Raw genomic sequence first — 25,407 nt, 5'->3', positions numbered from 1 at the left:
ATGCAAAGCAAGCACTCTACCACTGAGCCACCTTTCCAGCCCCCTCCCTCCCTCCCTCTCTCCCTCCTTGCCACTCTCCTTCTCCCTCTCCCTCTCCCTCTCCCTCTCCCTCTCCCTCTCCCTCTCCCTCTCCCTCTCCCTCTCCCTCTCCCTCTCCTTCTCCCTCTCCCTCTCCCTCTCCCTCTCCTTCCTCCTCCCCTCTCTCTCTTCTGTGGTATACACCTATAATTTCAGCACTTGGAAGCTAAGGCCAGCCTAGGCTACATAACAAGTTCATTGGCTAGCCTGAACTACATAAGGAAACCCTGAATACTTGCCTATAGGTGCAAGCCAAGAATTCCATACCCAGTACCACTAAATAAATAGTAGTGGTGCTACCAAAATAAAACCATTTAACATATGCCTACCAAAATTAGGGAAAAATTCATAGTATCTAATTTATAAAATTATTTTTATTAATATACACATTTGTTGCAAGCAGTTGTAATTATATGTCAATTTCTATTTTGACATTAACTAGAGATTAATATAATAGATATTAAAACAACAGGTTTAAAATCATGACTCTTATAGTGACATAAGTCATACAAGCAAGTTAGAAGAACTATACTTCAGGGCTACAAAAACCAAAACAAAAATCATTAAGCTGATTGTTACCATTATATAACATATATATATATATATATATATATATATATATATATATATATTTCTGTTTTTGATAGTACTCACAAACTGACAATTTTTCTTTTTCTTTTAAGGCTTTTGAGATAGGGTTTCCTGGCCTCAAATTCATGATCCTGCTGTCTCAAATTTCAAGTATTCCAAATTAAGAAAACTTAATAAAATTTTATGAAAGGACTAATCAATCACAGGATCAAATGGTCACATATCCACTTGAGTGGTAAATTAGTTAATAAAAAGTTAAAAACTATAATTGTTGTATAGCTAATAAGATAAACAGAAGTAATTGTGGGGAACAAAAGAAATAGTCCTTAAATTTGCTCTGAAAGATGTACCAGTAAGAATAAAAAGTACAAGGAAATAAGTATGGCTTATATACTAGAATTTTGGTGTGCTAGAAAACCAGTCAAAGACAATAAGTATAATTTTATGTATAAATCAAAAATTTAAATTTATAATTTGAGAATTGTCTAGTTAGAGACAATATCAAAGATACCCATCTTCTCCTAGAAAGCCAATGTCGAATAGAGAGCCTAGAAAAATAATGTGCCCAAACAGGGAGCAGGATCATGAAGGCAGAAAATAGGAATGGTTTCAATTAACTCAGCAGAGCATGGAAATTTAATGAAAAATTACTCTAGGAAGGTGCTATGTGACTTAAATATGGTTTGAGTATGTCTTTGGAGAGTTCATGTGCTGGTATCTTGGTCTCCAGTGTGATGTAACAGGTGGTGGAATCTTCAGATGTGGGGCCTGTTGGGAGATACTTAGGTCATTGGGGATGCTGCCCTTGAAAGTAATTGCTGTAGGGCCTTGGTCAGTAACTTAGAGTGTATTGCTATGAAGCAAGGCCACCTCACAAGCTGACCCCTAGCCTTTCCTACATAGCTGTTTGTTTCCTTTTCCCCACACAGTGTGATCCCACAAGAGTTTTTTGACAAGCCAAACAGATGAAGTTGCTCGACCATACATTAAATAAACTTCCTGATCATATAGTAAATAAACTTCATTTCATTGTAAGTTCTCAACTTTGTGTATTTTGTTATAGGAACAGATCACAGAAGGAAAATCAAGACAACCCTAAAAAGAGAGAACACAAACTACCTGTAGGTAAATAATCATCATCATAGACATGGAATATTTTATAGTCTACAGGATAAAGGGAATTTTCACTATAGAAGAGGGCAAAGAAGGCTAAGCAATATTATGTATCTGATCATACATGTGACTTGGTTTTTCACAGCTTGTTCTCTTCAACATCCTCATTTATGACAATTTTGTTCTCATTAATAGGGCTTGCTCAAGTGTTAAGAGTTGTGAAGACTGAATAAACATAAAGAAGGGTATTTTATGAGGCAATAGCCCTACTACAAAGTACAAACCTCTCAAGTGGCAGCCAAAAAAGAACCTATAAGATATTTAAGAGTCTAATAGATACCCATATATTCGTCTTTTGTTTTGGTAAATTTTCCCACAAAATATTTCTAGAAAATGCTTTCTATTTTATTGCATGGTAAATATTTCCTTCTGTTAAATCCATACCTTGACACACACACATACACACATACACACATGCATGTACACATATACACACCCATATGTATGCACAAATACAAGAGTACTGCAATATTTTTCACATTTTAAACTACACAGCCTATGTCCCCGGCCCCCCAATTCCCAATATGTCCACCTAAACAGCAAGCAGGGAAAGTGGAAAAGGAATTAAAATTTATTCTTATATTTCTAGGGGCAGTAGTTTGCAAGTGATTATGTCCACTGAGCCCAATATAATCTGCAACTATTTTTGGACAGTGATGCCAGAAAAGAAACACTGAACTTTGAGGTATCACTATTTTTGATTAAATTACTTTATACCTGCCATCTAATCTTGTTCAACAGCATGATTTTAACTGAAGAAATTGAAACATACCTAGATATTGGATGTCTTGAATAGTAGTATGATTTGCCTACCTAACAGCAAACGTCCCCACTCCTCTTTTATGTTTCCCTTCTGGACTTTCAGTAACTCACAGTAACTTTTTTTAAAAAACAAGGCCAAGAACAATTACTGGTTAAACTGAGTCATTATTATAGCTAGGGTAATAATTTTATCTTTAGTCTTTTTTTGGTGTACCATCTCCTAGATTCTGGGAGAGAAAAAAATGTAAACTGTTTTCATAGTTAGCTTTCTACATGACTTATTGTTTTCCTTCCCCATTTCCTCTACAGAGCCACAGAGAGTGCTGAAAAGAAATACAGTATGCCAAAGGAAGCTATCATTTTCATCACAGAAATATACACTGGATTTTGTTTTACCCCTAATACATATGTTTGCTTGGAGCAAAGAATGGTTTTGCCTCCAATCCAAAGGTCACCTTCTGAGGAAGGTGACATTAATCCTCTTCTTACACTGATCCTTGCCACTATAACAACTTCTAGATAGAAGAAAGATATAAAAAAAATGCAATTAAATAAGGAATAAATTAAAAGAGAAGGGAGGGTAATAGGGAAGCACTGAAAAGACCATGATAAATAAAATTAACTTCCACTATAATTTAAAATAATAAAATGAAGCAGAAAAGAAGGAATAATAACACAAACAATAAACAATCTTAAAATAAAATATATAAAAAAAGAAATATTTAGTGCTGTCTTTACCAAGTTCAGACAAGATGTTTAAAGTCCCTAGTAGTTCTTCTACTTCAATAGGTAAGTTTACCTGCTAAATAGTTAATTGAAAACTGACAAATATTAAGGAGTATCTGCAAATACTTAACAATAGAAACCCAAAATGTATGACTAATTTTAAAGTGCATTTTCCTTCTTTTCCTACTCTGTTGAAATAAAACTTAAAAGCCTATAGCTTAAAAAACCACATATTTATATGTTATATATATAGGTTCTACATACTTATATATATTATATACACATGTTACATATATGTATGCTGCACCTTCCTTATTGCTCTAGATAATAAATCAGGAGTTAAAGGTAACTTGACAATCTTTTCTTGCAAGCTACTATAGTACTGTTTACTAAAGTTGAAATTTCCAGCATCATAAGCACAAAGAAAAATGTGAACAAGTGAGCAGTACTCTAATTTGAAGAGTTATATATTTCTTACCGTGTCTTTTCCACCTGTGACCTCTTATTGACATGCTGGTTACTGCATTTCTTGATATTCTAGAGGATGTTGGTGTGATTTCAACTTGAATACACCTTGTACCTTCCTTACTAGATTTCAGGGCACCATGAGGCAATGAAGCCTTTATTGCATTAGCAACCTAAAATGGAAAAATATAGTTTAAGACTGACATTAATGGACATATTATTTTACTCTTAGATAAAACAAAAGGTTAAATGTTAACAGGTATAAAAAGAATTTCTCTCTAAGGTATTCATGATACATAAGTCCTCTATAATAAAGAGTAAGAGGCTCAGAAGAAATCTTAAAGAAATCTTAAAAATAATATGTGATGAAATTAAAAATTTCAAAATATTTAATTAGGTTTCCAAATTTTTAATGATAATTAATAAAAGCATCTAAATTCATGTTAAGAAGAACTTCCTGTAACAAAAAGTTTATTTTTATTAAGTTACTAAAAAGTCTAATTTTTTATATATGTCCTTTTTAGTTTTATTATCTTTAAATAGTTGTACAAAGGAGTTGTCATTTATCAAAGCAGTTTATGAATACAATACATCATGATCAATGTCATTCCTTTCAACATTCTCAGCCATCCTATCCAACTTTCTCCTTCCCAAACTTTTCTTAAATTTTGTAGGATATACACCAAATTCTTAACTCCTTTCTCTCCTTCTTTTCACTCCTCATTCCCTTCCCAACCCTTTCAAATGTCCCTTTCCTGGCATTCATTTTGTTACTTTGCCTTTGCTTTTCTAAGGGATCACATTATTTGAATTCTCCCACTATTTGAATAAATGCATTAGGTGGTATGCAAGTATATATTTTTATATAATATAAAATATATGCAAGTATATAAAATATATACTTGCATACCACCTAATGCATTTATTTATTAATTATAGGCTAATTCTAGCTTCCACATATGAAGAAAAACATTCAACATTTCATATAACTTTCAAATATAGTATTTCCTCAATATTGTAGGAGTATGAATCAGTGGCATATTAGTATACCATGAATGACTACTTCTCTACTTATAGATCTAAATTGAAAATTCATAAATTAAAATTTTACATAATTAAGTGAGACACTTACCAGCAGTGGCTCTGGATATAATTCTAGCTGGGCTCTATACATAATATCATCCAATGCTTTTTGAGCTAGATCCCATTCTCCATTGTATCTATTAAATCAAATGAATTAAAGTATTTTTATTTTTAATAAATTAATATAACTGTACAAATATAATGAGAAACTTTAAGGAAAGTAATTGACCGCATTAATACACTGTGTAACATTCTACTCCAGTTAAAAATGTATTTTTAAATATTTGAATTCCTATTATCTGAAAGCCTATTAATGGCAAAGACAATTTTATAGAAGTACATTTCTTTTCTAAAGAACATGACTATTTATAGCACAGAGACCAAAAGCTAGAACAATTTCAAAGCAGCTTATACTTTTAAAGCAAGTCAAAAGATTTTATACATAAAGGGATTTTATATATACATATCTTAGAATAATGCTCAGAACACTTTGTAATCAAATTACTCTGTAATTCCTATGGCTTTTAATACGAATCTACTACACATTAAGATCTTGTATAGTTATTTCTTTACATTCTTTTTTCTCTTTTTTTGGTTCTGGTTCTGGGACTTGAACTGTGTATTTTTTTTTTTTAAATTGTGAACATACTATACAGAGGGGTTACAATTACATGGGCAAGATAATGAGTACATTTCTTATCAAGCATTGTAGCCTCCTCCTTTGTTTACCCTTCACATCCCTTCCCAGCCTTCCCCCGCCCTCCCCACCTCCACCAAAGTTGTAAAGTTCGTTTTCAATATGACAACTTGTACTTCTCATTGTTGCAACGGGTCCACCTGTATCCTTATTTAAACGACTTGTTTTTCCCCTTCCCCTCCACAAATTATACTGACATCAAATACAGTGAAAGCAGGGGTTATACTGTGGGGGAGGGACATACAAAACAACAAAAAAAAATCTTATAAATGCGTTAGAAACAAATGCATGAAAGAAAAAAACATTTAAATACATATCTAAGGGTTCATTTTCCTAACATCACCTTATCTGACCTTTTCTGCTTGACTCAGACATATACTAGATATTGCAAATAAGGGAAACCATGGGACCTATGTTTCTTTGGGCTTGGCTTACTTCACTTAATATAATTTTTTCCAAGTCTTTCCATTTCCTAACAAATGGGGCAATGTCATTCTTTCTGATGGAGGCATAGAATTCCATTGTGTATATATACCACATTTTCTTGATCCATTCATCTATTGAGGGGCATGGGTTGGTTCCATATCTTAGCTATAGTAAATAATGCTGCAATAAACATAGTTGTGCTGGTAGCTTTAGTGTGGTCTTGTTTGTGAACATTTGGGTAAATGCCCAAAAGTGGGATTGCTGGGTCATATGGGAGCTCTACGTGAAGTCTTTTGAGGAACCTCCATACTACTTTCCAAAGTGGTTGAACAAGTTTACACTCTTACCAACAATGAAGTAAGATTCCCTTCTGTCCACATCCCCTCCAGCATCTAATCCCTGCTTTTTGGCTTCAGGCAAGCATTCTACCACTTGAGCCACAGCTCCACTTCTGTTTTGTTTTGTTTTAGTAGTTTATTGGAGATACAAGTTTCATGGACTTCACAGCCCAGGGCTGGCTCCATGATCCTCATATCTCAAACTTCTGAGTAGCTAGGATTGTAGGCATGAGCCATTGGCACCTGACTATTTCTTCACATCCTGAAGGTCATTTAGAAATGTACATAATGGATGCCCTCAGTAGATGAATGGATCAAGAAAATGTGTTTTATACACACACACACACACACACACACACACACACACACACACACACACACACAATGGAATTCTATGCTTCCATCAGAAAGAATGACACTCCCCATTTGTAAGGAAATGGAAAGACTTGCAAAAAAACACATATTAAGTGAAGTAAGCCAGACCAAAAGAAACATAGGTCACGTGGTTTCTCTTATTTGCAATAATTAGAATAATCTTAGCAGATGAGCAGAAAAGCTCAATAGCTATGTACATATGACCACATAAGATGATGCTAAGCAAAATGGACTCCAAGACATGAACACAAGAGGTATTCCTTTGTTGTTGTTTTTAATGTACTATGTAATTTTTTGTTTCTTTTGTATGTTCTTCCTCCTATAGTATGTATTTGATTTTGGTACCCTGGTATTGTATATACATTTATTTGAATTAGGGAAGGGAAGGGGAATACAGAATGGTGAGACAAAGAACCAATGCAACAGCAATATACACAAGACAATATGTTGGAAATGATCTATACAACTTGGGGGTGAAGAGGATGAGAAGGAGGGAAAGTAAGGAGAAAAATAAGGGAAGGGGTAACAAGTTTGACAAGAAATGTATTTATTGCCTTACTTATGTAACTGTAACCCCTCTGTACATCACTTTGACAATAAAAAAAGAAAAAAGAAATGTACATAATGTATATTGTAATTATGAGAGAAATATGATAAGGAAAGTGTATGTGTGGAATATATGCATAATTTTCAAACATATACCAAACTCTTCTTAAATATTAGCTAACTAATAAAAAGTAAAAAGCATACAAAAGGCAATATACTCTGTCTTATGTAACTACAACCCTTCTGTTTTTAGCATTTCTGAATAAATTTTTAAAAAAGTAAACAGCTTGATTATCTGTCAACAAAATTAAGAGATGTAAATTATATCAAAAGTGCAGGTGATGATGGGTAGGGCTCAAGTGAAAGAGCACCTGCCTGGCAAGTTCAAGGCTCTGTGTTCCTGAGTTCAAACCTCAGTACCACCATAAATAAAAAAGCTCAAGTGAATCTGAAGCCTAAAAGACTGGAAAGTGCAGTACACTCATCCTAAAATCAAGATAAATCCAAGTAATCTTCACCACAAGGTAACCTGTCATGACTTCATCAGAGAGTTGGGACCACAGGGCAACTATGTAGCCTAAACCCTAAGGAGAGTAGGCTATGATACAAATGGGTAAGAAAAATCCATTGAAAATTTTTAACAAGTTCCTGAAAGCCAAATTGTTTAAGTTGTCTCACAGGCTAGCAGGAGAGTACAGATCCTCTAGGAGTACATATATGAGAAAAATCACACTTGTCCTTGGCTTCTCCAAGAACCTCCTGCTTCACATGGAAGACGAAATGGCCAAGGACCAAAGAAAGCTGCACTCTGTTTTGCAGGCCTGAGGAACAGAGTGGCCATTCATGTGAGAAATGTACAGAGACACAGCCTAACCATTTCTTCATGTGCAACAAAAGTTTAAAGTTTCTGGGGAGCAAGAAAAAAAGCCTTTTATCCCTAGGAAATAGGTGAAGACAAACTGTAGCTTTAAGGAAAAGAAAAAAAAAGAAATAAGAAAACATCGTTCTCTGATGATATCATTAGGGGTCCCTTACAACTAGAGAAGGAACAGGGACACTGGGAAACTACTATCTCTGAGACACAGGGAACAAGATACTGTCCACAATGGGCCGGACCAAGAGAACAGAGGACACCACTTGCCACCCCCACCATCACCACCAGCCTAGTGTAACAACATCTAGAAACAAGCAAGAGCACTCCTAATGCTAGAAGAGGGCTAAAAACAAGGGGGGACCCTTCCTGAGGGGCAGGCCTTCAGGGAAAGCTGAAACCTGAGAATGGAAAAGGAATATTGAGGAAAACCCTCCAACAATCCAGCTTCTACCCTAAATAAATGCAAGATAACAGCACTATAGGAATTAGAAGTAGAGGCATACACCTGTAATCCTAGCTACTCAGGAGGCTGAGATCTGAGGATCAAGGTTCAAAGCCAGCCCAAGCAGAAAAATCCATGAGACTCTTATCTCCAATAAACCATCAAAAAGCCAGAAGTGGAATTGTGGCTCAAGTGGTTGAGTGCCACCCTTGAGGAAAAAAGCTCAGAGACAGCACCCATGTCCTGAGTTCAAGCCCTGGAACTGGCACACATACACACAAAAAATACTGATTAAGATATTAAATGTTCTAGGGGCTGGAAAGGTGGCTCAGTGGTAGAGCCCTTGCCTTGCATGCATGAGGCCCTGGGTTCGATTCCTCAGCACCACATAAGCAAAAAGAAAAAAGGTGGAAGTGGTGCTGTGGCTCAAGTGGTAGAGCGCTAGCCTTGAGCTGAAGAGCTGAGGGACATTGCCCAGGCCCAGAGTTCAGGCCCCACGACCGGACCCCCCCCCAAAAGATATTAAATGTTCTAGTGGAAAGATAGACAACATTCACAATAGGTGGAAAATTCAGCAGAGATGGGACCTATGATAAAGTCAAATGAAAAGACTAGACCTAAAACAAAAAAGGATGAAGGATGCTTTCAGTGGCTTCCAGTAGACTGTCAAATCAAGGAAAGAATAAGTAAATTGAAGTCAGTTTCACAGACATTATTCAAAATTAAAGACAAATAAAAAAAGGGCATGACTGTGATTTAGTAAAAGTTTACAAAAATATGTAGCAGGCTAGATTTGGCTCACACACCATAAATTTTGCCTTCAGTCAAGAAGCTGATAATGTACCAGAGAAAATAAAACAATCAAGTGAGTATAATACAAAGCACAGTATATGTGTAATAAGCTTCAAACACGCATATTAATGCATAAGTTATTACATAAGACTGAATACCAGTAATTAATAGTAGCAAATGATTTCCTGTTAAAGAGACTCTAAAATGCTTTTGGAGAGGAAAAAAAATTCTGGAAACAGAAAGATATTCAGCAGATGAAAAATCCTTTTTGTAAACTATAGTAAAAAGAGTAATGAATAAAGGGATTGAGTATATTTAAACATCATTCACTTTTATTCTGTCCTTGAATTAACAAAAAAATATCATTTTAGTTGGTTTCTAAGTACTCACTACTTTAAAAGATAAATTTTAAATAATACTATTATCAAGATCTTGATTCTTATTCTTTCATAAAATGCCACTTATCTACTGAGATTTTTAGTAAAAATGAACAAACTATCATATTACAAAAAAGATATACTTTGTATATGAGATAAACTTACAAGGCAAAATAAATTCCTGTTAACATTTGCACCATGAAACCTGAAGAAACTGGTATCCTGTTACTCATGCCTTTGTATTTTCTTACATGTTGTCGAGGATATCCACAAACACAGATTCTGCAAATAAATATAGTTATAAAATTTATATAAATTAGGTAATATTTTTAAATTTTACAAGCCAATAATAACAATACCTATGAAACAAAGAATCATTCCAACCAAAACAGTTGTCTATAACATTTTTCTCAATAAGTAAAACTGAAAAATATTTACAAAGTTAGAGGCATACTGATATCTAATAAGTGAATCACCCTGAGTTCAATCCCCAGTATCACACACTAAAAGAAGCAGAATCTCTTACTGGTTGGCTTACTAACTTGGGTCAATTCAATTATTTGTCTACCACAAAGCTTATCACATGGAATTGTTACAGTATGATCTCTGATTCCTGACAGAATTTGATAAAACTTCAGGATAAAAATATTGTTTACATATATTCTCTAAATTTTATATAATAAATATTTACTTCTTTTAAAACAACAAATTTCTACTTTTTTACTTTATGGATATTATTATCTTCATGCTGCTGTACAAAGGGTGATTTCAATTCAACATGTCTATTTACGTATACAATGCATCTTAATCAGTTTCATCCCATCTGTTCCCAATACAATTCTGAGTTTCATTTTAACATTATTCACCCACTATTTCTCTCTCCATTCATCCATCCCCCTTCCTTACCTCCACCCCCACCCCAATCGTATATGTTTCATCTTTCTGATATTCAGGCTAGGTGTAGTTGTAGTTATTTATGCATGTAATTCAAGCTACTTGGGAGGTGAGACCTGAGCAATTATGGTTCCAGGCTAGTCCAAACCAAAAACAAACAAACAAATAACAAAATAAAACAGTGAAAAACCAAACCTCAAGACCTCATCACAATGAAAACCTGAGTGTACTGGTGCACATCTGTCATTCCAGATACTTAGGAAGTGTAAATAGGAGGACAGTGGTCTAAACTAGTCTGATAAAAGCAAGACCCTATTTGAAAAATAACTAAAGGGGGCAAAAAACATCAGTACGGCTGGGTGCTGGTGGCTCATACCTGTAAACTCTAACTACTTAGGCAGTTGGCATATGTGGATTGTGGTTTGAAACCAGACCAGACAGGAAAGTCTATGAGACTCTATCCAATTAACCACAAAAAAACCCACAAAAAACAAAAACAAAAAAAAACTGGAAGTGGAGCTGTGGCTCCAGTTGTAGAGTGCCAGCCTTAAGCAAAAAAGCTAAGAGACAGCATCTAGCATCTAGACACTAAGTTCAAACCCCAGTATCAGTGCACATGCGCACGCACACACACACACACACACACACACACACACACACACACACACACACACACACACACACACACACACATACACATTGAGCACAAAACTGTGCTGGAGGCCTGGTTCTGTGATAGAGTACCTGCCGGGCAGGCACCAGGTCCTGCATTCAATTCCCAGTAACACACACAAAAATAAACTTCTGGAAAATGTTGTTGATTCAAGCCAACTTTAAAGACTAAATACAAATTCATTTAATATTGAGAGGATCTCAAACCTCTTTGAAACCAAGAATAAAAAATAAGAAGGAAAACAGAAAAACATATTATACTCTAAAAGACGCTTGTCTTACTTTTAGTAACTAAAGAACAAATTTAGAGAATTTTGCTTTCCTATGCCTTCCTTCTTTATGATACAATGGTAGTAAATAATGAAGAGCTACTTATGAAAACAGAGTTTAAAATTTATTCATTTATTTATGCAGTAAAAGCTTATCAGAGAGAGACAGGAGAACAATGTACTTCCTAAAGGGATTCACAATCTAATCATGGAGAATGCTAAGCAAATACTTGCAATGAGCAAGTCCCAGAGGTGGCAAAAGAAAAGAATGAAATTCATGTGGAAAGTAAAAGAGGGATTTTCAGAAAAAGATTCCTCTGAACAGAGCCTTGCAGCAATAGTATTTTTAATATGAAAACACAGAAAAGTTGCAAAAGTAGAGAAGGCATAAAACATCACATTAAAGAGCCTGAGGAAATTTTAGTAGAAAGGATGCTGGGACTCTATAAAATAAGGAAAGCTAGCTAGTGAGAGTCAGATCATAAAATGTCATATAACAAGCTAAGTTTGATCATGTAGGGAAAAAAATGACTAAAGGGGTTTGTTTTGCTTTGAGAAATAAATCAATAAACATCAGATTATTTATTTGACATCATCCTGAGATGGGTAAGAATAGTACTTAGATGATTAATAGCCCAAAATGGTTATACATGTCTATAATTCCAGAAATCAGGCTATTGTAGGAGGATCATGAGTTTGAGGTTAGCCTAGACTATGCAGCAAGACCCTGTCAGAAAAGATCTATCAGATAATGGAAGGGGAAGGGGAAGAGGAAGAGAACAGGACAATATGGTCATTTTCCAAGTAGGTAACAGTTGAACTGAGACCCAAAACATTCTATACTTATCTAGCTGCATAGTTAGCTAATAATGGGATCACTTTTCCTTCTTTAGTAGTTAAGAATGCCCTGATTTGCTTTTCAATTTTCTGATTCTTCTATTCAGGGATATTTATTTTCTCAAGTACACTTCACTTAATTTAAATAAAATTTAAAACAAAAAGAATAATGCTATCTGTCATATGAAGGTCTGCCTCCTCTGTTTATTAGTGTTCTATGTTGAAGTTCTGATTTCCCTGTCACAAATCTAAAACATACAGATTTAACCTTACAAAATAGCAGCTGAGTGGTGTACCTTCTACTTCTATGTTAAGTTTTCTCTGTGGTCACACATATACCTTTGTCAAAATTTTAAGTTATGTTAAAATAAAATCCATTTTGGAATGATGTTAGAAGAAGTTACAGAAATTTATTGGTGAGGAAAACTTGCTGTGATTCTTATTCTCTGTTAAGAGACACTTTCCTTCTTACAGTGAAAGGAAACTCTTGAGATTGTGTTAATATGTGTTAATTAGAAGGCCCATTTCAGTGAGGCAATTTGGGAAGCTTTTAATTCGTGAATATACCAGAACCTTCTTTGAATAAAGAATAGTTTAATATCAGAAATGTTGTAGAATTGCTGGTATAGTAATAGCAAACTAGTGAGAAAAATAGAAAGTAACAGTGCAACCACAGTCAATACATGTTAGTCATCATTAGGGCATGATAATATGATAGTCACTCTTTTCTTTTTCTTTTGTTTTCCTGAATTCTTGGATACAAGACCCAATCTCATGGCATTGGGCATACTAGGCATGCACTCCCACTCCACCACTGAACTACATCTCAAACCTTAGGGAGCTACCATTAAATAGATGTCACCAAAGTGGCCAACAGTGTGTTAAGACATATTGGATGTGTATGTATATATCAAATTTTATTAGTCAGAAGTTTTAATATACAAAATGGCTTTCTCACACAAAAGTGCCCTTGATAGACAGAAACAAGAAGAAATCTGTTCAGGTCAGGAAAATTGTCCTACAAATGAGGGAAGCAGATTTCATAACAGAAACAAATGAATATATTATCAGAAATTCAAAACAGTACATATCCAAGTTAGTCAGCTAGATGACTCAACTCAGCAGTTGAACAAAATAAAGGGATTTCTAGCTAGGCACTGGTGGCTCAGCTACTCAGGAAGCTGAGATCTGAGGTTTGAGGTTCAAAGCTACATGAGCAGGAAAACCCCTGGGACTCTTAGCTCCAATTAACTACAAAAAGCCAGAAGTAGAGCTATGGCTCAAGTGGTAGAATACTAGAATTGAGCACAAAAGCTCAAGGACAATGACACACACACACACACACACACACACACACACACACACACAATGACACACACACACACACACACACGCACACAGTGGGGAGGGGAATTCCCTTAATGGGAGAAAATTAAATGTAATTGCTTAGTATAGTTTCATCTTCAATACTTTATATTCTAGAATGAGGATGTAATTCCATGGTAGAGCACTTGCCTAGTATATGCAAGGACTTGAGTTTGATCCCCAGCATCACAAGAAAGCAAACAAACAGAAAAACTACTTTAATATATTCCACATCAAAAGGCAAGATAGGCCAGCTAAACAGTCATGTATTGAAAGAAGTATCTGACAGAAATAAAATGTAACAATATTGAAATGAATTCCAGGAAATGGAAACAAGAGGTTTTTCTCTTTGTTCTTGTTTCTTTCTCTTTGTTTTGATCTTGTTTGTTTATCTGTGTTTGGAAAGGCAAGGAGGGGGCACAGAATGGAAGGACAAAAGGTGAACAAATGCAGCAATGGTACTCATTAGATACTATGTTGAAAATGAACTACACAACTTTTGGGTGGGAACAGGAGGGGGAAAACAGACAGATGGAGGGAAGGAGTGACACTGCAAAAAGAAATGTACTGAATATCTGACATATAACTATAAACTCTCTGTAAATCACCTTCATAATAACAATAAAAAATTAAAACAAAGAGCAAAAGATGTTGCTAAAAAAGAAATTATTCTTCAAATTTAGAGGACTCTGGTACATTCTAGTAAAATTTCTTTGTCAAGCGCTCTACCAGTGAGCCACCTTCCCAGGCCCTAGTAAAATTTCTTTGTATTCGTGATCAATATAAACATCTTGGTAGTCCCATATAGAGTGATTAGCACTGGCAGAGAAGAAAAATTTGTTCCCTATTACTAGATCTTGTCTTTCAGATCTTTTTTAAATGGTCCATGTATACTACATAGGAAGAAAACACAGGCTATCAATCTGAACCAGGCAGACAAGGCTTAACTGAATTTTCCTCAGTAGAGTGTTTTTTTGTTTTGTTTTTGTTGTTTCAGTCCTGGGGCTTGAACTCAGGGACTAAGCACTGTCCCAGAGATTCTTTGGTCAAGAGATCACTGAACCACTTAAGCCACAGCACACTTCCAGCTTTTTGGTGGTTAATTGGAGATAAGAGTCCCAGAACATTCTTTCCCAGGTTCCAAACCCTGATCCTCAGATGTCAGCCTCCTGAATAGGTAGGATTATAGGCATGAGCCATTGGCACCTGTTAGTAGAGTGTGTGTGTGTGTGTGTGTGTGTGTGTGTGTGTGTGTGTGTGTGTTTTGTGATTGAATACATAGAGGATGGAAGCACCTAAGGTTGTTTTGATTATGACCACCACATTTTGCAACTAGAAGATTTTTAAAAATGGAAAATGTATCATAGAATTTACTTCAGATATTACACGAAATGATTCCTGTATCTATGTATCCTTCATAATAACAACCAATTTGTGCAATAATCTAAAAACTGTCACATGGCCAAAGGACTAGATTGGCTATGAAAACCATGTAATCACTTTCATCTGGCTAGCGCAATCCTAGTACTAGCATCATCAAAGAACATTTAACTATTGAAATCATAATTTATCACCACAGTTTTGTAATCAACTCTTTTCAGCTACAGATGAGATTTATGGAAGTATTTTTCTAATGTATCTTTCTTTTATTTTCTTTCCTTTCTCACTTTCTTGTTTGTTTGTTTGCTTGCTTGCTTATATCCTTTCCTTTCCTTCCTTTTTTCTTTTGTCTTTGTTACTTTCTTTCTTTTGAGACAGCATCTCACTATATATCTTTTGCTGGCCTGGAACTCATGATCCTCTTGCCTCAACTAATTCATCTTTAAAACATTGAAACCTTCTAGGAACCAACTGCTCACTCCTTAATATTAGCTACTCAGGAGACTGAAACTTGGAGGATGATCATGCTTCAAAGACAGTCTGAGTAGCAAAGTCCTCAAGATTTCACCTCTAATCAACCAGAAAAATGTTTAACAGAAGGAATGACTCAAGTTGTAGAGAACTAGCTATAAGCTGAGAGCTGGAAACTCTAACTTCAAGTCCTGATACCAGCATATACACAAAAGAGATACAGACTTGGATAGAATTAGAATGCTTGGATAAATTCTTATGATCCCAGGAGTTAAGATAAATGAATAGTTTGACTTTTCCACTGATATCAGAGTGATACAAAATCTAAAATAAAAAATAAAACTTCACACAAGTAAACAGGACAAAAGTGACAAGTTGACAGAGTTCCTCTTTATATAAGGTCCTGTGGTCTAACAGCTATTATTACTTAAAACAGCCTAAGTCTTTTGAATAACTTCTCCCAGTTGTACTTTCCTACAGCTAGTGAGAAATTATGCATAATTAATTCTTCTTGATAGTATAAATTAATCTAATAAATTTCTACTAAAATCTAGAGTTAAAAATCCTACAGCTGCCAGGCACCAGTGACTCATGCCTGTAATCCTAACTACTCAGGAGGCTGAGATCTGAGGATCAAGGTTCAAAGCCAGCCTGGGCAGGAAAGTCTATGAGATTCTTATCTCCAAAAAACCACCAGAAAACCGGAAGTGGCACTGTGGCTCAAGTGGTAGAGTGCTAGCCTTGAGCTGAGGAGTTGAGGGACAGCGCCCAGGTCCAGAGCTCAAGCCCCAAGACTGACAAAAAATAAAAATAAAAAATAAAAATAAATCCTACAGCTATTTTTAAAGCAATCTATGGCTTCACTTTATTTTTAAAATTGTTTAAGGATTACTCAATTCTTTTACCTGGTTAGGTAAAATTGGTATCTAGCAATTCTCTACCCATAGTGTAAAAATCATTACATTAATGAGGGCCAACTGTGGCTCACAGATGTAGTTCTAGCTACTCAGGAGGCTGAGATGTGAGGCTCTTGGTTCAAAGCCAATCCGGTAGAAAAAACTGAAGAGACTTATATCTCCAATTAAACAGCAAAAACACAGAAATAGAGCTGTGGCTCAAGTGGTAGTGCACCAGCCTTGAGCAAAAAAGCCAAGCAAAAATGAGGCTCTGAGTTCAAGCTCCAGTACCATGTACATGTACACACACACACACACACACACACACACACACACACACACACACACACACACACACACACACACACACACACACACACACCTAATTACTAAAAGGCAGTGTATTCAAATTATAGAGAACAAAAAATCATCAACACATGTTATTTCCTAATTTTTCCAACAGTAATTTCAAGGAAACTTCTATGCTGGATCCTATTAAAGCAGAGTTTTAGAGCACCTATGAAGACTCAAATATACATATTACAAATAAATGTATAAATAATACATACGCACACATGTATTTTTGGATCCAATCATCTCAGATAATGCTTCAGTCCTTAACAGTGGGACCTGGACGTTAATGGGTTTTTTGTTTGCTTGTTTGTTTTTGTGCTGGCCCTACGGCTTGAACTCAGGGCCTGGGCATTGTCCCTGAGATTTTGTGCTGAAGGCTAGGTATAGTGTGTTTTAAGTTCTACAGGTGAAAAATGCTGCATGAATTTATTCCTAAAACTAGTATTCCTGAAAGAATGGCCTTTATAGTTCAGCCTATGACCAAGTTTTCACTGAGCTACAGTGAAATGAGACACAAACAAATTGACCTTATCACATCTTTATCTTATAAATTATTTTTCCCTTCCATCATCCTCTCATTTGGATGTTAAGGAAAAAGAAACTCCCTTGAACTCAAATCCCTTAGAAAGGCAAAGTCAAAGTTCAACAAAATGAATATCAGGAAGCAGGTTTTTGAAAGGGGTGGGGTAGAGTCAAAGAGAAAGGAGTAGATGAATGAAAAAGAAAGGGGGAGAATGAAGTCAAGAATTCTTGGTGGAGGGGGGAGGAGGGTTGTGGGGGGAAGGATGGGATGGGGAGGGGAAACAAAGGAGGAGGCAACAATGCTTGATAAGAAATGTACTCATTATCTTGCCCATGTAATTGTAACCCCTCTGTACAGTATTTTCACAATTTAAAAAAAAAAAAGAATTCAATGTTAAGCCAGGTGCTGGTGACTCATGCCTATAATTTTAGCTACTCAGGAAGCTGAGATCTGAGAATTGTTGTTCAAAGCCAACCCAGGCAAGAAAGTCTATGAGACTTATATCTCCAATAAACCACCAGAAAACTGAAGTGGCACTGTGGCTCAAGTGGTAGAGCATTTGCACTGAGCTGAAGAGTGGAGGGACAGCACCTAAGCCCAGAGTTCAAACCTCATGACTGACAAAAAAAAAAAAAAAGCTGGGCACTGGTGGCACATGCCTTTAATCCTAGCTACTCAGGAGGCTGAGATCTTGAGATCTGAGGATCTCAGTTTGAAGCCAGCTGAGTCCCTGAGACTCTTATTGCCAATTAACTACTCCGAGAAGCCAGAAGTGATGCTGAGGCTCAGTGGTAGAGTGCTAGCCTTAAGTACAAAGAGACTCAGGGACAGCACCCAGGCCCTGAGTTCCATCCCCAGGATTGGTTAAAAAAAAAAGTAAAAGAAGATTTAACACAAAAATATCTCATTCTAGATGTGTTTTAATATTATATTACATATAGAAATAATATGTTCAATATACTATGCTAGTAAAACATATCATTTGCTGGGTGCAGGTGGCTTACACATGTAATCCTAGCTACTCAGAGGAGGCTGACATCTGATGATTGCAAATCAAAGCCAGTCCAGGCAGAAAAGTTTATGAGACTCTTATCTCCAATTAGCCACAAAAAGCTGGAAGTGGAGCTGTGGCTCAAGTGTTAGCCTTGAGCACAAAAGCTCAAGGGACAGTGTCCAGGCCCAAAATTCAAGCCCTAAGACTGGCAAAATAATAACAATAATAATAACTATTCTTACTTTTTAAAACACATAAAAATTTAAAAACGTCTCCATTGGCATTAGTTTCTAGCTCAGCAATTAGAGTGCTTGTCTAATGTGTTGAGGCCTCTAGGTTCATACCCAGCATCTCAAAACAATTAAAATAGAAAGACTTGGTAAGTAAGAGGTGTAACACTTGGTAGACTGTTCTTGAAATAGTAAGGTCGTCCAACTCAGGAACATCTGAAAGACTCTATTTCTCAACTTCTCTAACATGCACCCTCTTCTTGTTTTCTTTCTCTATGTGATCTTCAAGGCTTTCAGTTCCATTTTGTGTCAAATTCTGCTTCTTTTAAATTTTGTTTTAATTTGATTGATAAGTGTTGCTCAGTGGATCCTTTGTGAGAAAAACTGTCTTTTCTATGGAAGTGTGGTCCTTAAAAGTTCCTGTTGAAATGTAAATTGTTTCTTTATAGATAGAATTAAGATGCATCTCAGATTGTTCAAGAAATAGCAGAGGGTATGGGTGTATTTTGAGGCTATTTGTATTCTGTTAATCTTATTTCAATGTCAACGTAAATACATTTTACCCAATTCAAACTAGCCAGTCATGAGCAGACTGTGAACTGGAGCTCAACTAATCTGAGCAGAGGAGCAGGGCCTGCTGTGTTAAGGATAAACGGGAGCAGCCTTCCTGCTCTGTGTACTTGCTTGCCAGATTTTTGACTGATGGGACATCCTTCCCCAGAAATCAATTTTGCCTTGTTAAAACAACTCTTTATTTTTGTGTCTATTGTTATGATTCCAATGGTTCTTGGACAGCATATTTATAACAACTTCTCTGGCTAAGTTTCATTCTCTAAATAAACTCTCCAAATATGAATTTCTTATAACTTCTATAATGCCATAACAGTTACCTTATTTACTTGAATCATGAAAGGCAATAATCATTTTGTTTTGTTTCTTTTTAAAAAAAAAACAAAAGGAAAGGTAATATATTTATCACAAAATTAAAACATCATGCAAAATTGCAAAGGAGAAAATTTTAAATAAATCATAATTCTACAAATTAGGCATTAAGTATTGTTAATGTTTTGGTCACTCAATAAACACAGGAGTCATAATATACCATATGGTCTATATGGTTAGTACCATAGCAAATATGCTATTGAATGTTTGAATATTATTAAATGCTTGCTTATGTATTTATTTATTTACATATTTATTTTACTTGAAGTACTGGGCAAGTGCTTTTAGCACTTGTTCTCAGCCAAGTTCTTATCTCTTAAATGCACTTAAAAAACAATTTAATGTTTTTGTTTACTTATTTGTTTGTCTGTGATATTAGGGCTTGAACTCCAGGTCTTGCACTTATTAGTCAAGTGCTCTGCCACTTAAGCCACATGTTTAGCTTGTTTTGCTGTAGTTATTTAGTTATTTATTTATTTTGTCAGTCATGGGGTTTGGACTCAGACTGAGCACTGTCCCTGAGCTCTTCAAGCTCAAGGCGAGAGTTCTACCACTTGAGCCACAGCGCCACTTCCATTTGTGTGTGTGTGTGTGTGTGTGGTTTATTGGAGTTTCACAGCCTTTTCTACCTGGGCTGACTTTGAACATGATCCTTAGATCTCTGCCTCCTGAATAGCTAGGATTACAGCTGTGAGCCACTGGTGCCTTGCTGCTGTATTTTTTAGATATAGTCTTTTGTTTTTTCCTAGGTTAGGCTGGACCACAATTCTCTTGCCTACATTTCCTATGAAGCTGGGACCAGTGATGCATGCCACCATGCCTGGCTTATTGTTGAGATGGGGTATAGTTTTTTTGCCCAAGCTGGTCTCAAACTACAATACTCCAGATGTCTGCCTCCCAGCAGTTGAAATTATAGTTATAGGCTAATGTACCCAGGCATTAAATACTATTTTAAACCAATAAATGTTTAAGGTTCACATAATTATAGTTTATTTAACCAACAGTGCAGGACAATTTTTAAAGAAAAACTTAAAAACATGTATTTCTTATTTAGTTCTTGGCACCAAGTTATAGCACAGTACAAAGTAAGCAAACAACAAGAACAACAAAAACCCAACCACATTCCAAAAGATTAAAAAGATCACAACCAGTCCATCCTTTTAGATACACAGCATCATCTTTTTTTGGGTTAAATATTCCATTAAAATGTTATACAGTTTCATATTCTTCATCATATTTTTTGGGTATCATTTGTAAGGGGCTTTCTATGTGCTGAGTAGGCTAGGCTTTGTATCAGCTTTGCATTAGTTAATATTTTAAACATGATTATACAAAAGGAGCTTGGATTTGTAACTAACAATCCTAGATTTACATATTTCAATGTTAAAAACATTTGAATTTGAATTTACCTTGAACAAATTTGACACAATGATTGAAGAGAAACACTGGGCATATAGGTTAAGGCAGCATTGTAACACAATAAAAGGAATGTCAACACTTCAAACCTGAAGACAAATCAAAGAAACATTAACAAATCTTTAGAATTCTAAAAAGCTAACCATAATAGAGGAGAGAACAGTTTTATTCAAAGGTATTTTGTATTAGAACAGGCTTCTACAGTAATGCATACCAATAACTAAAGGGAAAAGAAGACTTGACAACTAACAAAGCCTCCTTAAATATTCAATTTCCCCTTACTTATGTAACTGTAACCCCCCCTGTTCATCGCCTGAACAATAAATTTTTAAAAAAATATTCGTTTCCAGTTGACATTTGAAGCAAATTACAGTGACAAGTCTAGATGTGTTCCTGTCCTACAAATGACTCTGTATGCAAATAAATTGGTCCATTTAACTCATCACACACACTATTATTGTAAAGCTATTAAAATAAATTTTTAATCAATGTGATAGGATTGAAGTTGTATCTGCAGAATATACCTGTTCTGTGCAGTCAGCATCTCCCTCTGAGGGTGAGGCCCACTGTACACGACTTTTGACAAACCATGCTGCGACAGTGCACTCTCAGTCAGAGCCATGGAGCCAATGCTGGACGGCTAAAGAAAAAGATATTTGAAGAAAAACACAGCTATTCTGCTGAAGATGTGACATTTAAAATATACAGAGCACCAAGGATGGCTACCAGCAACATCACACATCTTAAAAATATTCAGACTACCTAACAAAAATTTAAAACGAAACTATTAGTGATTAGTAAGTTTAATTTCTTAAACTTGTACTATGAGATTGAACAATTCATATACACATACACAGAGTCTTCTCTATCACAAAAGATAGATAAAAACATTCTAAATATTCAAAAGGGATACTTTTTTTGAGATTTATTTGCAATATTTATTTGCCATCTGAAGGAATAAAACAAGGCATCTTAGGAACTCCTGTGGAGATTGACTTTATTTTTTTAAATACTGTACAGAGGAGGGGTTACAGTTACATGAGCAAGGTAATGAGTACATTTCCTATCAAGCATTGTTGTCTCCTCCTTTGTTTTTCCCCTACCATCTCTTCCCTCGCATCTCTAGATACTTTCTTTGTATTGCTTTTCAAGGCAAAATTTTGCTATATAGCTCAGCTTGGCTTCACATTCACTAAGTAGTGGAGCTGGCCTTAAACTCTGGAGACTTCAGCATCCAACTACTTCATGCTAGGATTATAGGCATGTCCTCCTACACCCAGAGGGGAAAGATACTTTTAATAGTTTTCTCATCATCAAATATCAGTTTAGATGTCTTTTTTTTTTCCCCAGGGCTGAGAACCGAACCCAGGGCCTTGCGCGCGCCAGGCGGGCGCCCTTCCCCTGGGCTAAACCTCCAGCTCCATCAAATATCAGTTTAAAGTGTAATAATTTTCACTTTTCATTTCATGTGGGAAATAGTACACTTAGTGTGGTACTTTGTAATTTTTGAAGTACTAATAAACTTATCCTTTTCCTTTTGCACTCCCTAATATATAGCACTATCAATGATTAGGATACAATGAACTCATTTTGATAAAATGTCACTTACTTCATGATAGACAGATGGTTTGGATAAAGATGGAATCGTAAAACTCAACACTTTGCTATGTCCCTGTTTGTCAACTATTTCCTATAAAAGTGAAAGAGAATATCTTAAAATATTTACCTTTTCACAAATAAAATTAAATTAAAAAAATATTTACCTTTTCACATATAATGTCACTTAAAAATTAAAATTTTAGACTAGTTTTTTAAAAAAGAAAACCTGAGTACAAAGAAATGTTAAAATCAATTTAAAATCTTAAATATACATAATCTACTATTCATTATTCATAAGCACCAGTAGTTACAATGTACATTTTGTTCCACCTTTAAAATAAAGGAGAGCCTGGAGGATGTAGCTCAGTGGTATAGCATACCTTTGGGATCAGGGGATTAGTCACTAGCACTGTTTACAAAAAAGAACACTGAAAGAAAACTAACATTGTTTTCAGTATGGCTTACACACAGATACACAAGCTTAGTTACTATTGAACCTCATGTAAAAAGTTATATTTTCTAAATTAGTGATTTAAAAATGAAATCTGACAAGAAAAGGATCCTAAATTTCTACTTTAGTATAAACCTTAAGTATAGGACATCATAATTAATATACAAACTACTAGTAATGCAAACTATATGTTAAACAAATGGTGCTAACTCTGGAGATAATCCAGATTTTATGGACCATGGTTGGTAAATATTAGACTACATCTTTCCCACTAATTTTTTGTGACTATCAGAAAAAAAACTCATAGATAAGTTTAAATGGACTTCTTTAAGTTTAAATTTTTTCAATGCTACACTGTGACTTTTCAGTTACCTTTATAAAAACATTAAAATGGTTCTGATGTTCAGCCTTCCATCAGTCTAGAAGGATATATCTACATAATTACATGTATGCTTTTCTCCATAAACAGTTATTTCCAGGAGAATGCATAGAAAACAACTATTAACTTTTACTAATATTAGCTTTACTAAATTAAAAGCAATTGCAAACATTATGCATTTGATTTTATCAAAAAAAAATTTTTAGCACACTAAATACAAACCAAATTGTAAACTCCTAGGAGAAGAGCTTCAATGCATCCACTGCTATGCACATTTCTGCTGGCTGAGACTGCAAGGTAGCACCAAATCAGTTCTGGGAGAAACTGCAGTGTAAATCGAAGCAACTGTTCCTCTCCACTACGATAGAATTCAAAGAGCTGGTGACAGACAGGTTCTAGCAACTGGAAAAGAGACAAATTATTAATTCAAGAACTAGACTACGTTTGAATGATACTGTTATACAAAATATAAAAGTTTCTCAGATTGGTAATTATTATGTAAACATTTTAATATTTTTGAATCAATCTATTCTGTGCCAAGTTATTTAATACAGTTTTTAACCACTGATGGGAAGACTGTGCAATATAATTACAAAAAGAAGCATCTATAAACTAAAATATTCTATAACTCTACAGAATTATTGATTTTTAAACCATGTCTTTTGTTTTGGTTTTTGGTTTTTAAATTTTATTTTATTGTAAAGATGCTGTACAGAGGAGCTACATTTATCTGAGTAAAGTACATTTCTCATTGAACATCGTTACCAACTCCATTGTTGTTCTCCCACTATCCCTTCCCTCCCCCCACAAAGTTGTAAAGTTCATTTTCGACATAGTGTCCTGTGAGTATCATTGTTGCAACGGGTTATCTTTTGTACTTCATTCAACAAAATGCATTTTGTTATTTCCCTTCCCTTCTCCCAAGCAGATAAATGCATATACAAGATGGGCGATACCAGAATCAAAGACAGAGATTGCCAGGGATAAACCAATGGAACAAGAAAAATGAAATCAAATAAGAAGAAAGAACTAGAGGGCTGGGAATGTGGCTCAGTGGCAGAGCTTGCCTTGCATGCCTGAGGCCCTTGGTTCGATTCCTCAGCACCACATAAGCATAAAGAAAAAAACCAGAAGTGGCGCTGTGACTCAAGTGGTAGAGCGCTAACCTTGAGCTGAAGAACTGAGGGACAGTGCCCAGGCCCAGAGTTCAGGCCCCACGACCGGACCCCCCCCCCAAAAAAGAAAGAAAGAACTAGATACAGTACATTGGTGACATCAAGGTTGACAGCTGAAAAAAAAAATCTGTTGTTTCTGTGTCTTGGAGTTCATTTTAATTAACATCATTTTATATGGCCATATATACATAGCTCTTGACCTACTATGATTCTCTGTCAGCACTAACTTAGGCATATACCAGTTTTTATAAATGAGGGAAACCATAGAGCCTATGTTTCTTTCGGTCTAGCTTATTTCCCTGAATACCATTTTTTTCAAGTCTTTCCATTTCCTTATGAAAGGGGCAATGTCATTCTTTCTGATAGAAGCATAAAATTCCATTGTGTAAATATAACACATTTTCTTGATCCATTCATCTACTGAGGGGCATCTGGGTTGGTTCCATATCTTAGCTATGATAAATAATGCTGCAATGAACATAGTTGTGCTGGTAGCTCTAGTGTAGTCTAGTTTGAGATCATTTGAATAAATACCCAGGAGTGGGGTTGTTGGCTCATAAGGGAGTTCTATGTTTAGTCTTTTGAGGAAGCTCCATACTGCCTACCAGAATGGTTGAACCAGCTTACATTCCCACCAATAGTGCTGCAGTGTTCCCTTTTGGCCATATCCCAGCCAGCATCTGTTATTATTTGTTTTTTGATAATGGCCATTCTAACTGGGGTGAAGTGGTTTTGATTTGCATTTCTTTTATGGCTAGCGACACTGAGCATTTCTTCATGTGTCTATTGGCCATTCTTATTTTCTCTCCAGAGAA

General features: G+C 35.5%; 1 protein-coding gene across 4 annotated transcripts in view; it reads right to left on the bottom strand.

The window, feature by feature from the left end:
- The window catches only part of Hycc1 (hyccin PI4KA lipid kinase complex subunit 1), a 103,445-nt gene that overhangs the window by 36,457 nt on the left and 41,581 nt on the right, over positions 1 to 25,407 (bottom strand). For all 4 annotated transcript variants that reach the window (XR_011366881.1, XM_069996104.1, XM_069996102.1 and 1 more), the window contains exons 4-10: positions 23,640 to 23,819; positions 22,598 to 22,678; positions 21,513 to 21,628; positions 20,982 to 21,077; positions 9,911 to 10,027; positions 4,928 to 5,015; positions 3,809 to 3,968 (exon numbers count right to left, since the gene is read on the bottom strand). Coding sequence is in view for 3 of the 4 variants with exons in the window: in XM_069996104.1 (XP_069852205.1) it covers positions 3,809 to 3,968; positions 4,928 to 5,015; positions 9,911 to 10,027; positions 20,982 to 21,077; positions 21,513 to 21,628; positions 22,598 to 22,678; positions 23,640 to 23,819 (838 nt within the window). In the remaining variant the exon portion in view is untranslated. The remainder of the gene's footprint in view (positions 1 to 3,808; positions 3,969 to 4,927; positions 5,016 to 9,910; positions 10,028 to 20,981; positions 21,078 to 21,512; positions 21,629 to 22,597; positions 22,679 to 23,639; positions 23,820 to 25,407) is intronic.

Source organism: Dipodomys merriami, unplaced genomic scaffold, assembly GCF_024711535.1.
Source record: "Dipodomys merriami isolate MVZ:Mamm:240054 unplaced genomic scaffold, mDipMer1.0.p SCAF_5, whole genome shotgun sequence".
NCBI lineage: Eukaryota > Metazoa > Chordata > Mammalia > Rodentia > Heteromyidae > Dipodomys > Dipodomys merriami.
This window is presented reverse-complemented; position numbering and strand designations above follow the sequence as displayed.